Genomic DNA, 17,292 nt, shown 5'->3' with positions numbered 1-17,292 from the left:
AAGCGGAATCAAGGACCCCTGGAGGTCTGACCCGCAACCTTCTGGCGGTGACGCCGCGCCCCTCCTAGGATTGGTCTTTCCCTTCGTGGGGGGCGGTGGGGGGTTCTCGACCCCCCCCCCCCCGTGATCCTGGCCCGCCAGCCCGCAGGTGCAGCCGCCCCCTCTTCGGTCCCGCAGTCTATCACCGTGAGTGCTCCCTCCACCCGGGCAGGCCGACCCCCGCGATCTCGTGGGGGCCTCGGCCCCCCCACCACACGCACAAACATGCAGGAGGCCCCACGGGTGGGCTGGGAAATTGAGCACCGGAGGTAGTGAAACTACTTGCCCAAGGTCACGGGGGGAACAGGGATCCGAACCGGCTGCTCCCTTTCCGAGTTAACAGTTTATTACTTAGCCCTCGCTGGAGATTGCCCCTGCCTTCCACAAACAGACGTCCGGGGGGACCTGCAGAAAAGCATATCCGGGCCTTGCTAATCCTGTTTGGTGTCTTGGAGTGGTGCAAGCGACTGAGGCTTCTCCCCCCCCCCCCCCCCCCCCCCCCCCCCCCCGTGTAATTCTCTGCGGAATCTAGATCCTAACGTAGCTGTTTCCATTTCCCTTCCTGCTCCTGTATTTCTCCTCGGGGAACGCATCATGAGGATTTGTTTCTAGTGCTGTGGGTCAGGGCCTGGTTGCTCTCTGTCTATTTATATAATGTCTTAGTTGCTATTTTGAGCTTAGAGGAGGGGAAAGCGCCGTCCACCCGCTTTGCACGTTTGCCCTTGGTGATGCTTTCAGTCAGCAGGTGGTGGGGCCAGTTCTTCAGATCCCTGGGTTCTGGAAAAGAGGGATAAGAGAGTCTCATGCTATTTTAGGGTAGTCATTGAAGTGGAGACTCTAATCCTCTGTGGGTCTTCGATTTGGTAAGAACTCACATGGAGGTTAACCCTTTCTTTGCTGCAGAGTGATCTCTAGGAACTTCCTTCTCTGGGAAAAAGGGGAGAAGAGAGTATAAGACTACTGTATACAGAATGAAAGCATAATAGTGCAGAAAAATTTCTATAAAAAACTTGTTTCATCTGAGTGGAATTAGTAGCATTTTGAGGACTTAAAAGGATTGTCAGAACATGCCTCTGATTTAGACATCCTAAAGGGGCTATATATTTTTGAACTGCACACATATTGATGCAGATGTTTCAGAGTAATTTTTCGTCATGAGAGGAAAAATTGCAGAAATAATTCCCGTTTGTGATGGATCTTCTACCATGGAATTTAAACCTAGTCCTGTTAGGGATATGCTCTGGCTCATTTGGTAGCCAATAGGTGCTTCTTGAAGGAGCTTATAGAATTTTGGAGGAAACCAGTTAGAAGGAGGAGTAGTGGCTGCAGAGGATATCCTGAAGGAAAAGGAGTAGTAACTGGCAATTAATTGTGAGACAAAAAAGGGGGGGGGGGGAGAAGAAGAATGTGGGAGGGGTTGTGAAGGTAACAAAATTGGCTTTGGGACCTGAGGGGAAGAGAGATACATTCTTTAGTGCCTCATTGCCAAGAAGTGGGTAAAATTTAGACATCAAAGGAGGGCCTTCCCCATCCATTTCCCCTTCCTTCCCCCCCCCCCCCCCCCCCATGAGACACCAAAAGGACTGTGGAAAATGTTGGAGAACCACACCATGGGGAACCAGCTTACTAAGATGTCTTGTCAACTGGGAGGGAAGGATTGTGTTTGTTTTATGGGAACAGGTTCTGTCGGCTTCTCCGGTTGTTAAGGTCAAAGCACAAGACCAGAAGAGCAGCCTGGAGAGAATGGCAGAATTCTTCTGAAGCTTTACTGAGGAAGGGGAAACCTGAAGGAGCAGGGATTCTGAATAGCACAGAGATTTCCCCAGGTCAGAGAGACTATAGACAAAGAGACAGGAAAAAAAGGATATGTCCCCCAAAAGGATGACCAAGTTACACCTGTTTCGTCAACAACCAGCTCGTGACTGTAGGTGTAAAGTAATTCCACAGCCACTTTGAACAGTTTAGTATAGAACAGGATCGGGGTGTTAGTTCTTTATTCTTTGAAAGTTACATCCCCATTAAGTGCAGCTCAAGCAAAGAGAACGCAACCATGTGCTTTTTGTATGGACAGAGCCCTTGTGAGCTCTTCTCAGCCCCCGCTGGCCTCTTCCTAGAAGCCCATTACTCACTCTTTCAGTAAGAGTGTATTGAGCTGCTTGCTGCTGTTTCTGCTTGTTCAGGAGAACTGATGAGGTAGATGTGTGGGAGGTGGGGGACGGACTGTTCTCTTTCTGAGTTTGAGTGGAGTTTCCAGAACCAGTCCCTTCCTTCATATAATTGAAACCCAAGTGACTAGGACTCACTTCTCTCTACTTTTCCTCCTCACCTAGACAGCAGTTACCAGTTTGGTTTTAAACCAGAACTGGGGAATCTGTCTCTTTTTACTATGCCATGGGCTCTGGTAATCATTGGTATTATAAACAGGTAATTCCACCCACCCATCCCCATGGGGGAGGGGAATAGCACAGCATGAGAACTCGACATTAAAGAAGTTTGAGGAGTGTTGTGTGGTAAACAAATACAGCAGGATCACCCAAGGGCTAAAGTGGGACTGGTTTTTAGTGGGCCATTCTCAACATGTGACTAGTGTAAAATGCTGCCACCTTTGTGCAGATCTTTCTAGATAGATCTGTACTTCTGATGGGAAAATACTTGTATTATGTTTGACTATTAAACAAGAGGAATGGTCTCTAAATAGGGGAAGCTGATCCATTTTGTAGTTAATAGCTCCTATTTCTACTGTATTTTACATTTTACAAAATCTTTACAGCAGTCCCATGAGGTAGGCAAGTACTAGTTGTTTTTTTAATCTCTGTTTTTCAGATAAAGAAACTGAGGCTCAGAGAGGTAAAGCAATTTGCTCATGAGTCTTATGACTTACAGTTGGTACAGTTAGGGCTTGAACTTAGATCTTTGATTCCAAGTCTAATGCTCTTTCCTTATATCATACATTAATGGTAGTGGAAGCTGTCAACCTGGTCTATTTCTCTAGGCTTCCAGGAAATGGTTCTTGTGAACAGCAGGTGCAGGCATGAGGAGCTGGCATTAGGAGCAGGCATGCAGTAGCTTATCAAACCCTGGTCCTTATAAGTAACCCTTTCATAGACCTATAGTCACATATTCTTTTTGGAGAAGTGATGATGAAATGCCATGCTTGCCAGGATCAGCTTGATTTCATAGGGGTCTCCTGTTTATATGAGAGATTGGCAACTTATAGTCTATATATTGAAGGTAGTGAATGTAACTATTTTCAATAGCAGGTTAAGTGGTGACTGCTATACTGTATTCTCCCCCTGCTGCTTTTAAGATTGAACATAGTAATATATCTATAGAGAACAACCCTTCCCCATTAGTCGGTAGCCTGGAGGTAACCACACACACAACCCTTTTTGCTTCCACCCATACAGACTCTCGGCATTCAGAACCTTCGTGTCTTAGAAAAAAATTACTGGTATCTTTTGTTCTTATATCACCTTCATTCCTGAATATATCCTCAGTGAACTATCTTCTGTAGAAAAAATATATTTTTTTAAAGAATATAGTAAAACCAACCAATATATCAGTCAAGTTTGACATACTATATGCAATATCTTAAACCCATAGTCCCCCACTTTTTTTTATAAGGAAGGTTTATTTTCTTAACTCTAGGGCTAAGTATCATTATAGTTTTCACAGTATTCTATATAATTTTTTTGCTCCAATTTTTTTTTAGTCACTGTATAGATTATATCCTGGTCCTCTCTGAATCAGTTCACATAGGCCTTCTCATGCTTCTCTGACTTCTTCATATTCATTGTTTTTTATGGGGCAGTTTCTTTCATGTACTGCAGTTTGTTTAGCTTTTCCTCAATTGATAGGCATCAACTTTGTTTGCAGTTCTTTGTTAAGAAACACAAAGTAAGACATGTTTCTATGCCATTTACCCTATTAAGTGCTTACTATTTGCAGAATACTGCTAGATGTAAAGGGATCTAAATCAGGTTGTTCCATTCTGCTTATTCTAGATCTCAACAAATTTGACTATTAACTACCCCCTATTCGTATTCTACCCTTTGCCATTTCTGTTGCTTGCAATGAACTCCTCTTCCATTCTGTTGCCTGAAATGAACTCTTCTCCACCCCATTTCTGTGGGTCGAAATCTCTCCAGTCTTTCAAAGTCCAGCTCAAGTGTCACCTGGTCCATGAAACTTTTCTTGATTCACATACCTTCTCCCCAAGATGGGCTAACTCTTAGGATTTCTCCTTAGTACTTTGTCTTTACATCATTTGTACTCCTTTGTGCTAATTATCTGCCTTGTATCATAATTATTTGTGGATGTATCTCATTCCCCCTTCTAAATCCTCCCCTCAACAATTGAAAGCTTGAAAACATGCATTGTTGTCTTTCATCTTTGTATCCCTCAAGCACTAAATGAGGGGCAGGCCTTTGACAAAGTAATTGCTTACATTTCCTAACCTCATGGAACTAATCTAGAAGGGGCATACATAGTATGTATAAATAAATATACTTTAACTTTACCATGTAGAGTAGAGCATGGTAAAGAAATCATGTAAGGTATCCTGTTAGGTCCTAGGAAGGAAGGCGTGAATAGAGCTTTCAAAAGGTTGCTAGCCCTTTGTTCAAATAAAAAACTTTCTGGGATTATGTAAATCCCTGGGGGAGCCTCACAGTCAGCATATATACAGCCTGTGTTTGAGTGCTCAGAAGCAAAACTCTCACCCTGGGTATGCTAGCATGTACACTGTTCTATCAACCTAGTTCTTTTTTTTTTTTTTTTAAGCAATTGGGGTTAAGTAACTTGCTCAAGGTTACACGGCCAGTTATTTCTGGGTGTGGTGCTGAGTATCTGAGCCTGGATTCAATCCCAGGTCATCCCGACTCTGGGGCTGATGCTCTTACTCGCTGAGCCACCTGGCCGCCCCTCAACCTAGTTCTAAGGGCAGGTTATTCCAAGGGCTCATTTCCCAAGCAAGGGATTCTCTTATTCTGTCTGCCTTTTGGGTGTTTACCTATTAGCACCTCTCTGGTGGAGGTAGAAAATTTAATAGGATAGAAGGAAAAGCAAAATCTCTGGTCAGAGCTTTGATGGGAAGACTCGTTGATTCTAATGGCTGAAAAGAAATTGAGGCTTATCAGTGGATTTTGGAGAGGCAGCATGATAGGTGAAAAAAAAGCACTGGACTTGGATTTGAAAAACTTCAGTTCAGATTCAGTATTTGCTTCTTACCAGTGTCACCTCAGGCAATTCTTTTTACCTCTTTGAGCCTCAGTTTTTTTCTTTTCTTTATTTAGTATTTTTCCCCAATTACATTAAAAAACAATTTTTAACTCATTTTAAAAACTTCAAGTCCAGTATTTTCTCTCCTTCTTCTTCCTCCCCCACCCCCTATTGAGAACTCAGGAAATTCGATATAGATTTTACATGTGTAGTCATGCAAAACATTTCCATATTCATCATGTTGTGAAAGAAAACAGACAAAAAAACCCCTCAAGAAAAATAAAGTAAAAAGTATGCTTCAATTTGTGTTCAGACACCACCAGTCTTTCTTTTGTATGGATAGCCTTTTTTATCTTAAGTCCTTCAGTGTTGCCTTGGATCATTGTATTGCTGAGAATAGCTAAATCATTCACAGCTGATCATCTTACAGTATAGCCCTACTTTGTACACAATACAGTTCACTTTGCATCAGCTCATATAATTCTTTCCAGGTTTTTCTGAGAACATCCTGCTTACCATTTCTTATAGCACAATAGTTTTCCATCATAATCACACCGTGATTGTTCAGCCATTTCGTATTTGATGGGCATCCCCTCAATTTTCAGTTCTTTGCCATCAGAAAAGAGCTGCTATAAATATATATATATTTTTTAATATATATAGGTCCTTTTCCTCTTTGTTTTTTGTTTTTTAAATTTCTTTTGAAATACAGATCTAGTAGTGGTATTGCTAGGTCAAAGGATATGTGTGGTTTTATAGCCCTTTAGTCATAATTCCAAATTGCTCTACAGAATGGTGGTTGAATCAGTTCACAATTCTGCCAACAGTACATTTTTCCTACATCCCCTCCAACATTTGTCATTTATCTTTTCTGTCCTATTAGCCAATCTAATAGATATGAAGTAGTACCTCAGAACTATTTTAATTTTCATTTCTCTAATTAATAATGATTTAGAGTATTTTTTTAATATAGCTATAGATAGCTTTGATTACTTCATCTGAAAATTGTTCATATCTCTTGATCATTTATCAGTTGGGATACAGCTTAATTTTTATAAATATGACTTGGTTCTTTATGTTTTAGAAAACAGACCTTTATCAGAAAAACTTGCTTCAAAGTTTTTTCCACAGTTACTATTGCTAACTGTATTTCCCTCTACCCTATCCTCCCTGCCCCATTTATTTTTTCCTTTTAACCTGTCCCTCCTCAAAAGTGCTTTGCTTCTCACTACCCCCTCCCCCAATCTGCCCTCCCTTCTGTCACCACCACCCTCTTCTCTTATTCCCTTCTTTTCTTACTTTCCTGTAGGGTAAGATAGATTTCTATTCCTAATTGAGTGTGTATGATATTCTGTCTTTGAGGCAATTCTGACGAGAGTAAAGTTCCCCCTTACCTCTCCTCCTCTCTACTGTAAAAGCTTTTTCTTGCCTCTTTTATTTTTTTGGAAGCAAGGCAATTGGGGTTAAGTAACTTGCGCAAGGTCACACAGCTAGTTACTGTCAAATGTCTGAGACCAAATTTGAACTCAGGGCCTCCTTGACTCCAGGGCTGGTGCTCTATTCACTGTGCTATCTAGCTGCCCCTCTTACCTCTTTTATATGAGATAATTTACCCCATTCTATCTCTCCCTTTCTCCCAGGACATTTCTCTCTCACCCCTTAATTATTTTTTTTAGCTTATCACCCCATCATATTCAACTCATACCCACGCATCTTCCCATGTAGGAATGTAAACAGTTTAAACCTATTAAATCCCTTATGATTTCCCTTTCCTGTTTACCTTTTTATGCTTCTTTTGAGTCTTGTATTTGAAAGTCAGATTTTCTGTTTAGCTCTTGTCTTTTCATCAAGAATGCTTGAAAGTCCTATATCTCATTGAATGTCTACTTTTTCCTCTGAAGGATTATATTCAGGTTTGCTGGGTGGGTGATTTTTGGTTGTAATCTTAGCTCTGTTGCCCTCTGGAATATTCAGTCCTTTAATGGAGAAGCAGCTAAATCTTGTGTTATTCTGACTGTGGCTCCATAGTACTTGAATTGTTCCTTCCTGGCTGCTTGCAATATTTTTTCCTTGACATGGGAGCTCCAGAATTTGATTATAATATTCCTGAGAGTTTTATTTTTCTTAATTCCATTTGTTCAATTCTGATTTTTAAGAAATTATTTTCTTCAGGTGAGCTTTTGTACTTCCTTTTCCATGTAGCCAATACTGCTTTTTAAGGCATTCTTCTCCTCATTGGCTCTTTTGCCATTTGGCCTAATCTGTTTTTTAAGATGTTATTTTCTTAGTATTTTTTTTATGTCTCATTTAACAAGTTGTTGATTAGTTTTTTATGATTTTCCTGCAGCATTCTCATTTCTTTTCCCAATTTTTCTTCTACCTTTCTTACTTGATTTTCAGAATCCTTTTTGTGCTCTTCCATGCATGACCTGAGACCAATTCCTATTTTTCTTGGAGACATTGGATGTAGGAGCTTTGACTTTGTTATCTTCTGAGGTGTGTTTTGATCTTCCTTGTCACCATAGTAATTTTTTATGGTCAGAATTTTTTTCAGTTGTTTGCTCATTTTCTCAGCCTGTTTGTTGACTTTGAAACCTTTCTGGGGCTCTGCTTCCAGTGTAGAGGGCACACTGTTCCAAGTTTCAGAGTATCTGAAGCTGTGCAGCTGTTTTCAGAGAGACTTCTATGGACCTGTAAGTTTTCAGTTTTTCCAAGGTGGTCTGATCTAAGGAGAGGTGTGTTTACTACTCTCCTGGCCTGTGCTCTGGTCTGTGAGCAACCACAAGCACTCTTTTTTGCCCTCAAACGGTGACAAGGGTCCCTGCTTCATTGCAGCAGCAAGCTCTGGTGTGCTAGTGGCTCCTCCTCATCCTGGGACTGCCTCCCAGAACTTTGATTCAAGACCCAATAATGGGCAAAGCTACAGAGTCCTGCCTTAGTGCTAGCAAAGAGAAACCTGTAATCTCATTCTGATCATTTTTTTTTTACCTCTTTCTGTCTATAGACTGGAGCTCCTAAAGCAGCTGCCACTGTTAATTTAGTGGCTCCCGAACCTTACCCCTGGTTTGCTGGGATTGGGGCTGGGACTGTGCTGGCACTATCTGTGCTGGACTGTGCTCTACTCTCACCCAGGTGTGACATACCTTTTCTGTTGACCTAAGTTGTCTCTGACTGGAAAATTATTTCACCGCATCCTTTTGTGGGTTCTGCTGCTCCAGGAATTGTTTTATTGCATTGTTTAAAGGTGTTTGGAGGGGTTTGGGGGAGAGCTCAGGCAAATTGCTGCATTTTCTCTATCATCTTGACTCTGCCTCTGGGCTTCAGTTTTTTTTATCCCTAAAATGGATGAAATAATTCTTTCACTACCCATCTCAAAGGTGTTATGAGAAAAGTGCTTTGTAAATTTAAAAAGTACTGTATTGATCACTGTTTGTCAGTCTCCCTCTTTCCACTGGCATAGATAATCAAGACTACTCATTACCTAATATTGTATTTCCTAACCCTAGTTTTTCTAACATTTCAGGTGAAGATATTCTTTTGAAGGCTCCTTTGAAAACTGTCAGAACAGAGTGAGCACACTGCTGATGGGGAAGAGTTCTCATTAATATGGCCCTCCCCCATTAGCCCTGCCATGACGGCATTCTTCACCAGTGTCCCTAACTGGATTCAAGATGCAAAGCAGGAGGAGGAGACAGGCTGGAAACTAGTTCCCAGGCCAAGAGGCCGTGAGGCAGAAAGTCAAGTCAAGTGCCAATGTGAAATCTCCGGTACCTCCTTCTCAGGTGGGGAGAAGCTGAGAACCCACAGCCTCCCCCACACAGAACAGAGACCATACAACTGCCCCCAGCTGCACTGTGGCAAGGCCTTTGCATCCAAGTACAAACTTTATAGGTAGGTGATATAATCCATTCTAGGGATGTCTTTGGAGGCAGAAATTCTTTTGGAAACAAAAGCAAGAAGACCATACATTGTGCTGAGTTCCATCTCTATTAAAGAACAATATACTTGTTGAGGCCAAGGACTATGTCTTCTACATGTTCTATGCCTCCACACATTCATTAATTGATGGTGGTGAACTACCTGGAAAATGAGAATCAACCCTACTTTTAGAAATTAAAGGGAGTTTAGAAATCATTGAGTTTAGCATCTTTATAGAAGAGAAACTGATGCCCAGATATGGTGATTTGCCCAAGATCACACAGAAAGCCAATGATATATTCATAACTAAAACCCACATCTCCTGTTCATCAATCCAGTGTTCTTTTCAGACAGCATGTTACCATTTAAAGTATTATAACTTGGAATCTGTGTTCTCTGGTTTTACTTTCTCTTCCAGATTACTGGAAAAACTCCAATATCATGTCTTTTCAAATGTGATTATCATCCACAATTTCTATCAGAATAGCATTGAACTTAGAAGAACAACTTAGAATTACTTACAGGAATGAATTAGACAGTTATGATGCAGAAAGCTGAGTTATTAGTTTTTTCTCTTTGCTGATGAGGAAGAAGGTGGTAACATAGAAAGTATCCTATACTGGGTGTCAGGAAATGTATATTCTTGATTGCCACTGGGTCATCTTGTGACCTTAGGCAAGTTAACTTCCCTTATCTGGGCTTCATTCAGTTTTTTTCCTCTATGAATTTGATGAAATGAGTCACCGACCTCCTTTCCAGCAAGAAGCAACATTCCTGTAATGCACATATTATATTCTCTTACCCCAAAACAATATAAGTTAAACTTAGAAACCTTAGACTGTCAGATCAATGAGGCAGAGATCATATTTTAGCTAAAATGCTGTCTCTTCAGTACCTGGTATAGAATCTTGGCACATCTGGCCCCTGACAAACACTGAAGTGAATTGAAGCTAAAGGAGAAGAATGATTGTCATCTGGTTGTCTGTAGTATCTTTCCTCTTGAGAATTTGCACATATAGTATCTGCTTGATATGAGGATATAGTGAGAAAATGTATGTAAAGAATTTTGCAAAGACACATAACACTTTATGAGAGTTAGGTGGGGTCTGGCATGCTAGAGGTAGATGAGAGATTTTGTGTGTGTGACAACTTTATGGAAGAGGGAATTGACACATTAAGGATAAAGAGAGCTGTGTTTCTAGCTCCTAGCTTCTGAATCACTAGGCTAAGCCTTAGTCTCCCCTTTTTTTTACCCTCTTTAACCTTTGGATCAAAGAAGATTGTAGGCTGAATGTGGCCAGATCTTTTGATCATCTCTTTTCTTTATCCAGGCATATGGCCACTCACTCAGCTCAGAAGCCCCACCAGTGCATGTATTGTGAGAAGATGTTCCATCGGAAGGACCATTTGCGGAATCACCTGCAGACCCATGATCCCCATAAGGAGGCCCTCCACTGTCCAGAGTGTGGCAAGAACTATAACACCAAGCTGGGCTATCGACGCCACCTGGCCATGCACGCTGCCACTAGTGGAGACCTCAGCTGCAAAGTGTGTCTCCAAACCTTTGAAAACACCCAGGTCCTCCTGGAGCACCTGAAAGCTCACTCACGAAGAGCATCAGGTGGGGCCAAGGAGAAGAAGCATCCCTGTGACCATTGTGATCGACGTTTCTATACCAGGAAGGATGTAAGGAGGCACCTGGTGGTACACACGGGACGCAAAGACTTCCTTTGCCAGTACTGTGCCCAGAGATTTGGGCGTAAGGACCATCTAACTCGGCACATGAAGAAGAGCCACTCACAAGAATTACTGAAAATTAAGACAGAACCAGTAGACATGTTGGGACTCCTCAGCTGTAGCTCCTCAGTCACAGTGAAAGAAGAGCTGAGCCCAGTTCTATGCATGGCATCCAGGGACATGATAGGGGGTAAGACCTTCCCAGGCATGTTACCTATGGGTATGTATAGCACCCACCTCCCAGCCATGCCAAGTTCAGGAATGCCCCATTCTCTGGTTCACAATTCCCTGCCAATGGGAATGAGTTATCCTCTGGAATCTTCCTCATCCATCTCCTCTCCACCACAACTTCCCCCTAAATACCAGCTTGGATCTACCTCATACTTGCCGGAGAAACTACCCAAAGCAGAGGTGGAAAGCTTTCTGTCGGAGCTTCCCGGAAGCCTGTCTCTCCCATCCAGTGAGCCCCAGTCCTCCTCACCTCAGCCGGCCCTTTTGGATGAAGCCCTGCTTTCCAAGAGCCCTGCCAACCTCTCTGAGGCGCTTTGTGCTGCTAACATGGACTTTTCTCACCTCCTGGGCTTCCTCCCCCTGAATCTTCCTCCATGTAACCCACCTGGGACCACAGGAGGATTAGTCATGGGTTACTCACAGGCAGAAACCCAACCACTGCTTACCACTTTGCAGTCTCAGCCTCAAGATTCTCCAGGACCTGGGGGTCCCCTGAACTTTGGGCCCTTACATTCATTACCCCCAGTTTTCACCTCTGGCTTGAGCACCACCACTCTGCCACGTTTTCATCAGGCGTTCCAGTAGGCTGAAAGAGGTACCAGGCTTGGCCCTCAGGTCATAAATCCCAACTCTTATTTCCTCCTTCTGTTCCCTGTGAAGGCTGCTGAGCTTTCAAAGCTGGGTTCAAGATAAAAGGATTCCAGTGTCTGTATGGAGCACTTGGGTTCAACCTCCCAGAGCAGCCTTGAGGTTGCTTGAACCCTAATCCCGTGAAAAGATTTCATACAATAGGACTTCAGGTATTTTTTATTTGTTTGTTTTCAATCTGAATCGGGAGCCACATTTAGCACTCTCCCTCCCTAAGGCTTGAGAGCTTCATTCTTCTCTCTGGGGAGAGGGGCTCCTTGGAGAAGCAGGAACAGTGAGGTTTCACCTTGGATTGTCTCAAGAAAACCAGCTGGAGAGACCCACCTTCCAGTCCACACTTGCAGACCACATAACAGTCCTTGCTGATAGAGAACGGTCTTCGAGAGATCAATTCCAGTAACCCTGCCTTGGACAGAGTGGGCAGGAGAAAGGGCCTCCTTGTTCCCTTCCCCCACTGCCCCAACCCTCTTTACCGCTACTCTACTCTGTATCAGTGTTGCCAGCAGTGATACCGTTTACACAGTTGATTCAGACACATCATTTCACTTCCCCTTGCAGAGCCGTTAGAGTAGACTTATTCCAGTGAGCATTGTTTACACACCATGAATCCATTCCCACCAGTACAATCCAGTTGACACCAGCATGAACCTTTTGGGTACCTGGTGTTAACTGGAGCCCTGTTTACATGATGGAGTCGGGTTTCACTGGCTTCTCTTCACTTGAGGTCACATTTTTCCCCCATGGGGAAATAAACTGACTTTGGACTACTTCAGTTCGCCGTCCTCTGTGGCTCTCTTAGCTCATATTACCCCATGAGGCAGGCAAGGAGAATGGAGCAGTTTTTAAGAGGTCTGGATCACTTCTGCTCAAGTACACATTGGTCTCCTTTTGAATTGGAGATGGAAAACAAGTTAAAAGGCAAGACCTGGGGCCTCCTATCCTTCCACATCTTTTGCTATGCTTAGATATAGGAAGGCATCTGGACTCCAAAAGTTAGTTAAGGTGGCAAAGGAGAGGGTGAGCACCTCATTTGTTCTTTCCAATCCCATTCCCCTTCCAGGAAGCTATGGATTTACTGGAAGGATAGTATTCAGGAAGTTAGGATTAGAAAATCCCAGATTGGTTTATCATTGAGAAGTAACTATATATGAACTATTCCAACACTAAATTCCTCCGATCATTATGCCCACTTTCACCCCTACAGTCACTGATATATCTAGGGTCCTTGATATGCAGACTTCTCTCAGCAAAAGGCCCGGTCTTGCTTTCTTCTCTGCTCTTATTTTCCCATCCTTGGTTTATATGGTAGTACCAAGGAAGGTATCTGTCACCCAGTAAGTATCTGATCCCTGTCAGCTTTCAACCTTGCATCCTTTTTCATCAGTGCTTGTGTTTTAAGTAAAACTCGTCCATCTTTCCCCCACCACCCTACTGGCTTTGCCCCTTTGTGTTCATGACCCAACATATGCTCCCACCAGCCTGCAGGCAGGAGTCCCAGGGCCAATATTGCTGGAACCCATTCAGATGTCTACCAACCCAGGAAACACACATCTACCTCTTTCACTGTTAACTCCACGAGCGCATCCAGTGGCCAGTCCCCTAGGGTTTCTCATTTTTAGCAATTCCCTCACCTGATGTCTCACTCTGGCTTCATCATTCACTTTTTAGGACAAACTACTAAGGTGATTCTGCCTCATTTGCTTAAACCTAGTCCACTTTTCATGGTCTTTTGATTCCCCACTAGGAATTATCAGAATTGCCATTTAGGAGAAGAGCGGAGAAGTGATACTAGGCACCTGCTCTGGCCTCTGGCATACCAGTTGTTTGAGGTGAAGGTGTTAAAACACATTGATGCCCTTAATTGTGAAGGGATGAGAATCAAATTGAGCATGTTAAAAAAAAATTAAGCAGGGTAGTTTGGGATACTGTTTTCAGATGTAGAAATGTCTAGTCCTCCTTAGGTTTGGACTAGGTGGTTTGCTTTCAAGAATCAACTATAAGTGAATTCCATGGACTAATTATGTTTTCTAAAGAAAGGTGTTGGCCTTGTCCACGTGGCCAGTTGCTGTTCATTTCATCTAAGACTTATATTATGGGAAATGGTAAAGGAGGGGCCAGTGGGGCTCATCGCTACCATTCGTGACTTTATGCTCCTCTGTTGTATTTTGTCTTCACCACTGTACCCCCCATCCCCCTCCCTGCGGTCACTGCACACTTGACCAGCAGAGGTCATGGGACCTCTGGCTGTGAAGTACAAATTTCCCTTAATCCCAAGCAGGTGGAGGACTTGGATGTGAGTATTTGTTCATCTCTTTCCTCCCCCTGCATGTTTCCCCAAGCCCCTTACTCCCCTCCAGCTTTCCACTGGCTTTCTCTGGCTGAAGTGATATAAATGTAAAAGGGCTCCCAGAAACCTCATGTGATAAGCAAGGCAACTACTTAACCCTGAAACTGGTACCTCATTTCACCCTCCCCAAGTCCTGTTACCCTTTACTTCCCCACACCTACCTCTCCAAATATCCTCACAAACCACATGAATTACTATTTCAAGGTCAGTTTTCCAGTATGCCCTGTGCAGAGGAAATATCGGCAGCTCCTTTTTGGCCAATAGCTACCTGATCATTCCTTTTTGGGTCCAAATTAGGGAAGTGAAGTTACCCCATTTTTTAAAGGCTGAAAGTACAGTTATTTTTAAAGATACAAGTAGCTTAATAACTCTGTCTTTGCCCTGAATTCAGCACTCAGACTTAACGATTTTTGTTGAAGAGTGCAGCAAAAAATGGAAGACACCTTGACCTACAGATAATAAGCTCTTATTGACCAAAAGACAGCCAAGAGTTTGTGCAGTCAGGGTAATAACTGAGTATCAGGAGTATGAATGGCAGAGGAAACTCCAGTCCTAGTGTACCTTTTCTGCCTCAAACCCCCCCTCCCCCTTCCTAAATAACTTTCCCACTTAACAGTTGAAGCTTTTGACTGACCTGGTTTTGCCTCCCTTGCACAGCAGAGCTGGCCATTCTGTTCCCCACCCGGAACCTTCATCAGTCTGGCTTCTGTGTAACCTGCTGTTCCCAATTCCTGTTGCAGGAGGTGGGAGGGGGGAGGCAGGACATGGATCTGTGGCATGAGCTGAGCCCCTGAATCCCTATAGCCACAGGAGGTGGAGAGGCCCTTTAGTGAACTTTTTCAGCCTTTGACTAATGGCATTTTGTTAAAAGTGGAAATCTGCAGAGCAGGTTTGATTACTTACGCTCGTAGATATTGCCCTAAGTTTATGAAACCCCCCTCACTCCCAATCTTTCCTTAGTGCCTCATTAAAATCTCTTCCCCTATTTTTTTGGTAGTTTTTTTTCCCATATCTAGGAGCTGTTTTTAGCACGATTTTTTTTTTTGGTAACAGTTTATATTGTACAGGATCAATATTTTGCTTTTTAACAAGGATATTTATGTAACAAGAAACTTTGCCTTAGGCAGGTGGTGACCAGAGAAGTCCAGAGTCTCTGGAGCCCCCACCCCGGCCTCTCCTGAAACTAGTTGAGCTCTGAACCTGCTGTGGGAGGAACACTGCCAGTGACCTTCACAGCTGGAGGGTGGTATTCCCCAAGAGGAGCAAGTAGGGAGGGTCTCTAGATGCCCCAGAGAAGACTTTTCAAGGGACTGGGGCAGGGGAAAAAAAAGTGGGGTTTAACAGTGGAGTTTTATAGGCAGCAAAGCTTCTTCAGCAGGCTGCCCCTGGTTATCTGGATGTTTGGCACCCTCTCCACCTCTAGCACACCGCTCCTCAAACTCCCCTTTCCAAGTCCACCTATTCCCCCACCTCCCCCGGCTGTTAAGGCCACAGAGCTGCCCGTTTGTAAGGCCGGACTATTTAAAAGAAAAAAGGAAAAAAAAACAAAACAAAAACTTTCTAGCACTTTGTATACACAGTGAATAACCTCTTTTTATTGGAGTATTTTTGGCTTTATATAAAACAAGGTTTTTAATTGTAAAATATTAAGTGCCATTAGAAAATGCACAGGGCGTATCTTTGTTAAATTAGATTTTTCAATGTTTTACAGAATTACATTTTCAAGAAGAAAGTTTTTATAATGAAGTTGTTTATTAAAAACCTTTGAATGATGTATTTGAAAGTTGTGAGCCTCTGATTGGGAAAAGGGTTGCAGAGACACTTGAAAAGAGTTGGAGCCTCTCAGCTGAATCCACAATTTGATCCTTTGGTCAGCCAAGCAGAAGAGTGAGTATGGGTGACATGTTAGGAGCACCATGGCCTACTGGAGAGTCTGGGTTTGGAGTCCAAGAACCTGGCATAAACTGCAGGGCAGCTGATCACTTGTGATCTTGGAGGAGTCACCCAACCTTTCTTGGTCTTTTTTCATTATCTAAAGTTCATGGGGTTGGATGAAATGCTTTTTAAGGTTCCTTCCAGCCCTTAATCTTGTGCAATACCCAAGCTATTGGGTTCAGGGCCCTAGATCATGCCATCAGGTGGACACTGAGTTTAGAATTAAAACTGAGTACATGTTCAGGCTTCAGAGAGGTATCATACAAAGATATATGACTACTGGTAAAATCACTGAAGCTCTTTGAGCCTTAAAAGTTTCTTCTTCATCAGCAAAAAGGGGACCATACCTGTCCTACCTCCCTCAGAATATTAGGAGGAAAGTTCTTTGTCAATCTTAAAACATCAAAGAAATAAAAATTGTTACCCAGACACCAGACACCACCAACAAACTCATTGTACCAGGAGCCGCTTAGAAGTGAGTGTAAAGGCTTTGTCAGCTTTTTCTTCATCAGTTCATTTTGTAAATGTGTAGCTGTCTTAAATGCAATGTAGAACAGTGGAGAAAGGGTACTTGCTGGCTTTGGAATAATGGTAGCTGACACTTTAGTAGGTTAAGACATTTATTTCATTTCTTTTGAGCCTCACAACAAATTTGAGATGAGTACTAGAGGACCTGGGTCTGAATCTTGGTCCTGCTTCTTTACTACATTCATGACTGTGGGTAAATAATTTTCCTTCTCAAGGTTATCAGTTTCTACTGTAAAATGAAGGGATTTGGTTAGAGGGACTCAGTTTTCTTCCAGTTCCTAAAGCTATGGAAAGCAAAGATGGCTGACTACTAAGGAAATACGAAAGAAGATCCCTGACTCCTGCCCTGTTTATAAGGTAATACTGGGGTTTTTGCATAGTATTTAGGACTTAGAGCACATGGCTGCCTCTACTGTGTTCTCATGGAAATGGATCCTGTGAATGTGGGAATTTAGGCAGGATAAATCTAAACATCTCAGAGGAAAGGCTACCCAAATTGCTGTGGTCTCAAATGCCTGGAGCCATTCAAGAATTATTGAGATGTAGTGCAGTGGAAAGAACAATAAACTTGAAATAACAGACCTAAATTCAGATTCTGGCTAATATTTGCCATTTGTGTGACCTTGGACAACTCTCTAGCCCTCTGTTTCCTCATGCATAAAGTGAAGAATGTAGACTTACTGACCTTT

General features: G+C 42.8%; 1 protein-coding gene across 3 annotated transcripts in view; it reads left to right on the top strand.

The window, feature by feature from the left end:
- The window catches only part of PLAGL2 (PLAG1 like zinc finger 2), a 16,449-nt gene extending 533 nt beyond the window's left edge, over positions 1–15,916 (top strand). For 2 of the 3 annotated variants that reach the window (XM_069073925.1, XM_069073926.1), the window contains exons 2-3: positions 8,783–9,150; positions 10,509–15,916. In XM_069073925.1, coding sequence (XP_068930026.1) covers positions 8,891–9,150; positions 10,509–11,730 — 1,482 coding nt within the window. In that variant the 5' untranslated portion in view covers positions 8,783–8,890 and the 3' untranslated portion in view covers positions 11,731–15,916. The remainder of the gene's footprint in view (positions 1–8,782; positions 9,151–10,508) is intronic. The other variant, XR_011165571.1, reaches the window with a different exon arrangement.
- The last annotated feature ends 1,376 nt before the right edge of the window (positions 15,917–17,292 follow it).

The sequence above is a fragment of the Petaurus breviceps genome, unplaced genomic scaffold (assembly GCF_028583685.1).
Source record: "Petaurus breviceps papuanus isolate PSGF00001 unplaced genomic scaffold, PetGlider_PUasm1.0 90879, whole genome shotgun sequence".
Classification (NCBI taxonomy): domain Eukaryota; kingdom Metazoa; phylum Chordata; class Mammalia; order Diprotodontia; family Petauridae; genus Petaurus; species Petaurus breviceps.
This window is presented reverse-complemented; position numbering and strand designations above follow the sequence as displayed.